Source organism: Neomonachus schauinslandi, chromosome 1 (assembly GCF_002201575.2).
Source record: "Neomonachus schauinslandi chromosome 1, ASM220157v2, whole genome shotgun sequence".
Taxonomy (NCBI): domain Eukaryota; kingdom Metazoa; phylum Chordata; class Mammalia; order Carnivora; family Phocidae; genus Neomonachus; species Neomonachus schauinslandi.
This window is the reverse complement of record NC_058403.1, coordinates 10,488,763-10,499,185: the sequence shown is the minus strand read 5'-3', so window position 1 is coordinate 10,499,185 and position 10,423 is coordinate 10,488,763. Positions and strand designations below refer to the sequence as shown.

General features: G+C 49.2%; 1 protein-coding gene across 2 annotated transcripts in view; it reads right to left on the bottom strand.

Moving 5' to 3' along the window:
• Window positions 1-825: 825 nt before the first annotated feature.
• KCNE1 (potassium voltage-gated channel subfamily E regulatory subunit 1) overlaps window positions 826-10,423 on the bottom strand; it is a 10,299-nt gene continuing 701 nt past the window's right edge. The window contains exons 1-2 of one of the 2 annotated variants that reach the window (XM_021677976.1): window positions 2,099-2,253; window positions 826-1,309 (exon numbers count right to left, since the gene is read on the bottom strand). In XM_021677976.1, the coding sequence (XP_021533651.1) occupies window positions 884-1,258 (375 nt within the window). In that variant the 5' untranslated portion in view covers window positions 1,259-1,309; window positions 2,099-2,253 and the 3' untranslated portion in view covers window positions 826-883. Of the gene's footprint in view, window positions 1,310-2,098; window positions 2,254-10,423 lie in introns of those variants that run through there. The other variant, XM_044913463.1, reaches the window with a different exon arrangement.

The following is a 10,423-nucleotide window of genomic DNA, read 5'->3' as shown; positions in this document are numbered from 1 at the left end:
TCTCTGGCATCTCAGTCCTGTAGGAAATGAGTTATTTTGAGATTGACATGTGTGAGTAAGAAGTGTCTGTGTGTGTTTCTCTGTGTGTGCACGTGTGTATCTGTGGGTGTGAGTGTGGGTGTGTTTGCAGGGGGTGTGTGTGAAGGGTGGATGTAGCGGAGAGGCAGGAGGCAGGGAGGAAGAGGAGGCCGGAGCCCCCATAGCGAGGGCAATAGCAACAAGGACAGGGGGCATGCTTGTGACAAATATGGGAATAGTATGCCTCTGGTCTCAGTCCCATAAAATATTAGTTAGGATAGTGACTCTGTTATTTTGACAGGAACCAAAATATCAGGGGCCCAAGGAAGATCAGAGTTAGTTTCTTTCCCACAATGCCTGAGCTGGTGGGTGAGCAGGAAGGCAGAGAGACCCTGTCCCATGACATTGCCTAGACTCTTGATGTTCTGCCTTCTGTGAGGATGCTGTCCTTTTCCAGAGTCAAGGCTGGCTCACTACTGCATCCCTGTCCCAGCCACTGGGAAGTGGGGACAAAGGGCAATGGAGGACCCACCCTTTCCTTCTCAAGAATCGCTCCCACTTCTACATGACCTTGCCAGCTGCAAGGGAGTCTGGGAAACAGAGCTGCTAAAATCAACAAGACAGGCACAGATACTGAGAGAAGGAATCATCAGATTCCTTGTAAGAACGTCTGGCAGTCATCAGAGAAGGAATGTGATTGTAGAGAGACAGGGTTATGAAGCCACCCCTCACCCCTTACGATTGCAAAAAACCCCAATGACATCCCAAATCATAAAGAATACAAAAGACACATGATGGGAAAAATCAGATCGCCAGGTAGGATTGGCCCAGTTTTAACCAATTGTGGGGTCATGACACAAAGGTTTTATCTCGGAAGGTGTGTGTGGGGTCGTTCCACCGCCAACTGGTTTTCGATGACGTAACCCGCCCTGTAGGTCTCCAGAACCCGGGCCTGAAAGTACGCCTTGTCCTTCTCCTGCCAGGAGTCAGACTCGATGTACACGTTGAATGGGTCGTGGGAGTGCTCCAGCTTCTTGGAGCGGATATAACTCAGCATGATGCCCAGGGTGAAGAAGCCGAAGAAGCCGAGCACCATGAGGATGTAGAGCGCCGCCAGCTGGCCGTCATCACTGCGGGGCGACCTGCGGGCCAGGCCGGACATGTTGCCGCCCTGCGTGACCGTCCCCTGCCACAGCGCGGTCAGAAAGGGCGCCGGCGCCGTCGTGTTGGACAGAATCATCCCGGGCTTCAAGTTTCCACCGCTGGAGTTCGAACTGGCCGAGAAAACTTTCTGAAAGAGAAGTGCGATCTGAAATCAGAAAGTGTGTCCTGGCCCAGACCCACACAGAGGCACACGCTCGCCCGTTCTGTGAAATCTCGGGGGAGAGGGGCACCCAGACGGACATACACCCGCGTCCCTGGCATGTGCCACCTTGAATCCACACAGCGCCTCTCTTGATTGATCAGTAAATCAATTGATTCCCTCTTCTTTCTTTCTTTTTTTTTTAAAGATTTTATTTATTTATTTGACAGAGAGAGAGACAGCGAGAGAGGGAACACAAGCAGGGGGAGTGGGAGAGGGAGAAGCAGGCTTCCCGCTGAGCAGGGAGCCCAATGCAAGGCTCGATCCCAGGACCCTGAGCTCATGACCTGAGCCGAAGGCAGACACCCAACCCACTGAGCCACCCAGGTGCCCCGATTCCCTCTTATTTCCACTCACCACTCCCACCGCCTACCTCCATAGGCGACCCCCACAATGAGTTCCTCTAATATACACCCTGGGTTGTGTGTGTGTGTGTGTTTTAGTTTATGTGCTATGGGCTGAATTTTGCCCCCCAGTTCACATCTGGAAGCCCTAACCCCCAATGGGACTGCACCTGGAGATAGGGGCTTCAGGGGGTAATTAAGGTTACAGGAGGCTGTAGGGTGGGGCCCTAACCTGCTAAGACCATGGCCTTATAATAAGAGAGAGAAATCTCTCTCTCCTACGCAAGGACACTATGAGAAGGCAACACCTGCAAGCCAGGAAGAGAGCTCTCTCCAGGAACCAAACCTTCCAGAACCTTGATCTTGGACTTACAGCTCCCAAACTGTGAAAAAATAGACGTCTGTTGTGTAAGCCCCAGGCTGTGGGATTTTGTTATCGCGGCCCAAGCATAAGTGGTGCTGGGTTACGTGTCTGCCTCTTTTTCCTTTTCCTCTATCCACTGTGGCTTTATGGCCTTTGGCCTCGAAGGAACCAGTGTTCCAGCTTGTACTGTGTTTGTCCCCTCCCTGCCCCCTGTCCTCTGCTGAGTGGCTGGCATGGGCCATTTCACTCTGGATGACACTGTCCCTGAAAACCCAGAGAACAGGCCTGGGAACTGTGAGAGCCGTTTCCAGGAAACTCTGGAATTCTGTCAGAGGGTTCATGAGTCCTGACACCCCACCTCATGGTCACTGATAAGCTCAACATGTTTCATTCGTATCTTTGAGAAAATGCTGGCTTCTACCCCCCCAGGTCCTGCTGGGAGACAAAGTATCCAGAGGCCACCCTTGAAACTTGACCCACAAGGGGCTACCGAGGGCTGACCAGACTCCGAGGACCTCACTCATTTCTCAGTTGTGTGTAACATTCACTTGAGGCACCCTGGGGTGGCCGTTGAAACTACGGGTGACGGTTTGGGACCATAGTTTCTGGCCAGAAACCCTGTGGCAAGAGAAATTCCAATGTACATGGGGGGGGGGTGCTCAGCCTCTCCCAGCTAGGGTGGGGGCTGTGACATCACACACCGTCTTGCTAGGACAAATGTCAATCTAGAGCTACTTCTTAGAATGGGCTTAATTTTGAAACTTCTGAACGCAGCCCTGAGCAAGATGCTTGGCACCTGCCCTAGGCCCCTCTCCCTCCACCCATTCCCGGGATGTTAGTGCACCCCAGAATTCCTTCGTTGGCCCTCCTTTCTTGTCACTCTGCCCTCTCCCTGTGTGGCTGCACCTGTCCCTTCAGGTTCACCCACATGGCCATGACCCCAGGTACCCTTCTGAGCACCAGAGCTGGGTGCCCCATGACCTGCCAAGGATTCATGTGCCTTCGGCCATCCCCAGGCCCCTCCACCTCAGCCCCCGCCCCTCCTGCTCCATGCCTCAGTGAGCGGAGGGGCCGTGCACCCACCCACCACAAAACCTGCGGCCCCCACTGCAAATCCCAATAGGTCAGTCCCCAGCTCAGAGGCCCTCCCAGGTTCCTCCCTACCTTCGGGGTGAAACACCGTGTCTTCAGCATGGACGTGGGCCTAGATGCAAGGGCCGCCTGCCTCCCTCTCTTGCTCTACTGTTGTCGCTTGCCCAGACCCCATGCTTGCCAAGCCCTGTACACATCACCATCTCTTTCCACATCTCCAGCAGAGGCAGGCCCTCCTTCTTGGCCCACGGAACCAGGAAGTGGTACCTCCTCATGCTTTTTAATCCAGTTCAGCTTCTCTGATGCTGGCCTGGCTTAGCACCAGCACGCATGCCCATGAAGGCCGCTGTGCTCCCCGTTGACTTCACCACGGTCATCATCCCTGTCCCCCACCCTGTCCCCCCGCAGCTTCCCTAGCCTGGCGCCTGGCACACAGCAGCTCAGGAGCTGTCCATGAACTTCTTAATACCTCCTGACAGTGTAATACCTGATTCTTCATAACCCGAGTACCCAATTACCAGAGGCCCCCGCTGTCTCCTTCTGAGAGCCACAGGCTCAGGGAACAGGAGTGGAGAAGGAGAAAGCGATCGGTCGGGAATTACACCTCCACTCCAGGTTTGGATTCTGGCCCTGCTGCTTTCTGGCTACATGACTCTGGTCGGGTTCCTTAGGCTTGTTCAGTCTTCTACCCTTTGGGAACAGGGAGAAACATCACTGATATCTGCAGCTGTTGGACCACACTGACCCAGCGTGCGGAGGGGTCGACATAACATATGACACGTAGTGGTGCGCACTTAGGGTCCCGAGCGTGAGTGGATTGGTTTTCCCAGCTCATTAAGAAATATCAGCTTGGGGGCTCAGTCAATTAAGCGTCTGACTCTTGGTTTTGGCGCCGGGTCATGATCTCAGGGTCGTGGGATCGAGCCCTGTGTTCTCTCTCTCCCCCTCCCTCTGCTTATGCACACATGCTCTCTGCTCTCTCTCTCAATGAATAAACAAACTCTTAAAAAAAGAAAGAAAGAAAGGAAAAAGAAAAGCAGCCCGGCCCAGGGATTTGGAGGTTTGGGGTTTTAGGTCTGGCTCTTCCATGGCTGACCACTGTGGCTCTCTTTACCTTGTGGAGAAGCTGCTCATGCATAAGAAACAAATGTGTTTAACAGGTTTTCCTGACATCTCTGGGGCTTTTGAGTCTGTGCCCTAAGATCTGTTAGAACAGGTTGAGCTACACAGGCTCAAGAGACTCCCAGGTACTGATTCTTCTACAAAACCAGCATTTTGCCCCATTCTAATTGTTTGGTAACATTTTTTTTTTTTTTTTTGTCTTTGAAGCTTAGACCCAGAGCTGCTAGTCCACTGGAAATCACTCAAGACGAGGTTGTGGGCAGCTGAGCTTTCCAAACACGATGCCTGACATTTTCTTTTTAAATGACTTCAAACCACTTATGAATGCATAGAAACTTGCCCCAGAAAATACAGAGCCCTTGAGCAGATAATATAATTTTTTTCTAAAAATGCAGAATGACCACAAGCAAGGAATCCTGCTACCAATCACTGTTAGAGCATTCTTGTCGCTCCATGACCACAGGAGACTAGAATTATGGTAGACAACCGGGGCGCCTGGGTGGCTCAGTCAGTTAGTCTGCCTTTGGCTCAGGTCATGATCTCAGGATCCTGGGATCGAGCCCCATGTCGGGCTCCCTGCTCAGCAAGGCGTCTGCTTCTCCCTCTCCCTCTGCCACTCCCCTGCTTGTGCTCTCTCTTTCAAATAAATAAATAAATATCTTAAAAAAAAATAGAATTATGGTAGGCAACCTCCAGAGGTTAATTGGTTTAGAGCTAATAGCTCCACACAGCAAGTTAACTTAAGAGTAACTTCTGCAACTAATTCACTTGGGCGGGATCATGAAGAAGACCTGTTACTTAAAACCAGACGGACTTTACTTATGGCCAGAGGAAGCAATCAGAAACATTTGCTTTAAAAAACCTGCCAGGCCAACCATCCTCAGCCTTGCTTTAAGGTAGTGGTGCTCAAATTTTGGCATGCTTTAAATTTCTTTCTTTCTTTTTTTTTTTAATTTATTTATTTGGCAGGGGGAAGGGGCAGAGGGAGAGGGAGAGGGAGAGAGAGTCTTAAGCGGACTCTGAGCTGAGTGCAGAGCCCAACTCGGGGCTCGATCTCACAACTCTAAGATCAGGACCTGAGCTGAAACCAAGAGTCGGTTGCTTATCGGACTGTGCCACCCAGGCACCCCTGGCATGCTTTAGAATCACCTTCTAAAAATGCAGAGTGCTGGGCTCCACTCCCAGAGTTTCTGATCTAGAATGGCTGGTGCGGGGCCTGAGATTTGCATTTCCAACAAATTCACAGGTGCTGCTGATGCTTCTGGTCCAGGGACCCCCCACTTGGTGACCTATCGGAATCACCTGGAGAGCTTTAAAAAAATACTGATGGTCGGATCCCCCCTCCAAAGATTGTGATGTCCTTGCTCTGGGTTCCTTTCTGGCATAAAGCTTCCTAGGTGATCCTGATTTGTAGTCAAGCTTGAGACCCACTGGCCTACGGAACCTTAGGAAACTGATCAATCTGGGGCGCCTGGGTGGCTCAGTCAGTTAAGCATCTGCGTTCAGCTCAGGTCATAATCCCAGGGTCCTGGGATCGAGTCCCACATCGGGCTCTTTCTCCCTCTCCCTCTGCTGCTCCCCCTGCTTGTGCGCTCTCTCTCTGTCAAATAAATAAATAAAAATCTTAAAAAAAAAAGGAAACTGACCAATCTTTCATGCTGTAAGGTGCCAGGAAGAATTTGATAAGAGAAATGATTTCATAAAATAATTTTCGAATCTCATTTGTTTTTTAGATTTTCTTTTTTGGTCTTATACGTCCCTGGTGTAATCTGAAGAGGAGGTGCAGAGAGAAGTTCTCAAGCCTTCACTATAAGCCCAGCTGCCTCCCACCTAACTCACGCTGTCGCCTAAAATTATGCGGAGCCTGTCGGAGCCTTCCGCCAGACCCGAAAAGTCAAGTTCATTAACTGCCTTTCAAGTAACAACTCTGAATTTTTAAAGAAAAAAGTCTTTTTCTTACTTTACACTTAATTTATTGTATTGCTTTTGCGAAATGCACTCTGTGCCCCCAAGGCCTGCCTGCTGGGTCACGTGGTGTTCTCTGTAATGAGTCTCAAAATGAGTTTGGCAATGCCCTCTTAATAGTCAGCAAGGTGTAAACAAACTCATCTGCATGTCAGCTGGGGGTTTATGTCCCATTCTCCAAGTTCACTTCCATTATAATGCCAACGCACTGCCCACTGGCCAGGGTTTCAGACCACTGGACTCAGGGATTTGAAGAGCAACAAAGCCAACAATCTTAACTTACAGGAAACTGGGCTCCATAGAGTTGAGCTGACCTGCCCAAGGTCATGTCTTTTATCACAAATACATCTAAAATGTAATCTTGTAGCCATGAACTCACATTTTATTAGTACAGAAAAAGGAGTTCTCAGGACTTAGCAGAGAGGAGACAGATTCTATATTTAAGGTCAAAGGAACTGAGGACCTGGCCATTGATATCAGGTAAAACCAGGTCTACCCAAATGAGGACTGGCTTGAGACCCAAAGATGCCATCAGAAGACCCCCTCCCCTACTGGGGAGGGCCACAACTTTTTGTAGCTTGCACAGTGATAAGGGGGGCTGGAAGAGGCAGAAGCAGCGGGAACCGGGGAGGTCCAACTCTAAACACAAACAGTTTTATGCCCAGCCCATGCTGAATATTCTCAAACTGGCCTTAGTGGGCCTAGAAAGAGGGGGCTTCTGGAAGTGTCTTCTTTGGCGTGAGCTTGAGACTCCTCGTGCAGAACAGATACTGCCCCCAATCAAGGTCAGTATAATTTTCTTTTTTCTCCAAAGCTCACAGCTGCGAATGCATACCAACTGGGTCTCCAGCATCCTGGGATTCTGGAAGGCCCCCAGCTGCACCCAGAAGAGAAGGGGGCAGGGAGTGATGTCACGCGATGCTGGCACTCATCACCCCCTTTTGCATTTCTCCCACATGTTTCGGCTATGTGGCCCGTCAGCACTGATAACGGCCTGGGGGCTTTTAGAACAGATCTCCTAGGCCTGCTACCTTTCCTTCTTTCTCAAGCATTTACTAAGCAACCAAGGCTTTTGTGGGCTGACTCCATCCATACTTCTGCGGAGCGGGTTAGGTGCTGGGAGGGGAGAGGAAGAGGGGTGTCGGATTCAGAGCTTGGAGATCTGAGTTCCAGGCCTGGCTCGGGCCTAGATAAAACACAGGGCTCCCCTGGGCCTCGGTTTACTTATCTCGGTAAACAGGCATAAGGTTCCTGTCATCTTAACAGCATTCCTTAAGCATTTCCAGAGCAGCCAGTCCTGAAATCCTCATTAGGCTTTACTTGCTTTAGGAAGCAGAATTAGGGTAAAACCAATTATGGACTAGCCTAATTTTGGTGAATATGATCTTATGGAGTCAAGAATTCTGCAAGCATATTTTTCGTGGACGCAACTGCCCATTATTTTCATCTTTATCTCAACAAGTTCTGGAGACATATTTACCCCCAAGCAGAAGAAAAGCCAACAGGGGCCCTCAGACCCTTCCAGGGTGTGAAGGATGGGAATGTGAACCAGTGAGCTGGTGAGAGGGACCCAGCCAAACTCAATATGGGAAAAGGGACGAGCATTTTGGCGGGGAGAATGGACGAGAGGATTCCCAGACTCTGGAAGGCAGCTGAAGTCACATAGAAGGACGGCTGATGGATTATCGCCTTCAGCAAATTACATAAATTTGAGGAGCCTCAGTTTTCTTATCCAAACACTGGGCATAATGGAATCTCCCCCAACTATACCACAGGGTTCTGTGAGGCACGGGACAAACCCACAACTTTGCTACATCTAAATTTTGCTGCTCTCTCTGCAAGAGAGGTGTGACCACCATATTTGCTTGTCAAAATTCTACTGGTCCTCCAAATGCCTAGTCCTATGCTAACCTGGGTGTGAAAGCCCCTCCCTCCCTTTGATCACATGGTGCCATGTCTATACCACTCATATTCTAATTTGCATCACAATAACTTGTAGACTTGTCTGAGCATTTCCTTCCAGAAGCTCAGGAAGGTCAGAGACTATCTTGTTCACCTTGTCCCCACTCCAGCACCCAGAACCGTTCCATAAGAGATTGCTGAACTAAATGGGGATGCAAAGTATTAGATTCAATACAACTACAATGTGCTTGTGAGTGCAAATAACCAATAAAGTATAATACACTCTTGAAAGAAATTGGTGGGTAGCCAAATGAAAACCTCTTTCAATATAGTATGTTTTTATATAATAAAATGTAAACTATTTTTATTTATATTTATGTATCTTATTAGTGTTTTTTTGTATATTAAAATTGATATTATTAACATAGTTACATGTGCATCCACAACCTACTTTATTCTTTTTTTTTTTTTTAATTTTATTTATTTATTTGACAGAGAGAGACACAGCGAGAGAGGGAACACAAGCAAGGGGAGTGGGAAAGGGAGAAGCAGGCTTCCTGCGGAGCAGGGAGCCCGATGAGGGGCTTGATCCCAGGATCCTGGGATCATGACCTGAGCCGAAGGCAGACGCTCAACGACTGAGCCACCCAGGCGCCCCAACCTACTTTATTCTTAAAAAGGTTTAAGGCAGTCAGTAATTGTTGATAGTATGGCTGAATTTTTATCCCTTCTTCTGACTCCTGATAACCCCTACCCTGCTTTCCCTTTCTTTTTTTCCATATTACTTAAAGCCTGCTAATATAATATGGTTTTCTTATTTATTACGTCCATTGCTTACTGTTTTGTTTGTCTTCTCCACCAAAACGTAAGCTTTTGAGGGCAGGGATGTTTGCGTGTGTTCTTCCACATGTATCTCAAGGTCTAGAAGAGTATCTTGTATACAGTAGGAGTGCAATAAATATTCATAGGACGCAGGCATGCATGCATGAATGCATGAATGAATAAATGTCCCATTCAACTACCAGAAAGCCCCAAACCACCAGCTCTACCATCCGAGACTTAAGATGACAAGACTGAGTCCCTCTGATGTCTTCACAGTGTACTTTATTGTCAAAACAATCCACTTTCTAAGAACCTGGCCAAAGCCAGACCTCCAGGGATATTCTTAAAAGGGAGAACGCCTTCCTCAGACCCATCCTTCCCTCACCTCTAATGAGTATATGAAATAGACCACAGAAAGCAGGTTTTGGCCCCCTCCTTAGCAATCCATAGGTCAGAGTCAAGGTGCTTTCTCGCAAGTCACCATATATGAATTAAAACAGCTGTGCGGTCACAGCAAAGCTCCCACCACCAGGAACGTAAATGACAACAGTGGTTACTGACCAGAACTTTCCTTAAGGGAACTAGAAGCTCCTTCTTAACCTAAATGTGGACTCAAAATAAACTGTTCACATACAGCAGTTTAAAAAATCCAAGCGGGGACAATGTAACAGGTGACAGACCCCGAACATACACATGGCTGCTACTCGGTCAACTTTCTTCCAGAAGTTCCACATTTTCCCCAATTGCTAGTTAAGAGCAGATACATCAATGTTCTCCATGTCCCACGCCTTTTCCCCAGGGAGATGCCAAGGCCCAAGTACCTTCAAAAAATTAAAAAGCTCCCTTTGAGGCCGAATGTATCTGCAACTATTGCTTGAGCTGGATGGAGGTCTTTGAAACCCAGTGGGGACTGGGATCGTGGGCGGTTTTCGTTTTCTTTGGGTCCTTTGAGGTAGTTCCCAAGTTTTCTACAAGAATGCGAGTTCATTGGGGCGCCTGAGTGGCTCAGTTGGTTGGGCGACTGCCTTCGGCTCAGGTCATGATCCTGGAGTCCCTGGATCGAGTCCCTGGATCGAGTCCCTGGATCGAGTCCCTGGATCGAGTCCCGCATCGGGCTCCCCGCTCGGCGGGGAGTCTGCTTCTCCCTCTGACCCTCCCTACTCTCCCCCCTCTCATGCTCTCTCTCTCTCAAATAAATAAATAAAATCTTTTTAAAAAAAAAAAAGAATGAGAGTTCATAAAAATGGGGAAAAGTGGTTGCTATTTGGTGGTGAGACAGTTTCCGAGCGTGTGTCTCTAAGTGAAGCGGGGCAGAGGGAAGGGAGGCACGGACCGAATCCTCCATCCCGTCCCGACTCCGGGTGCGGGGTAGGGGGTGGGGGGCGCGGAGGCGGGGGCGCGGCGCCTCCGGCCCCGGGGGCTGAGACCCGC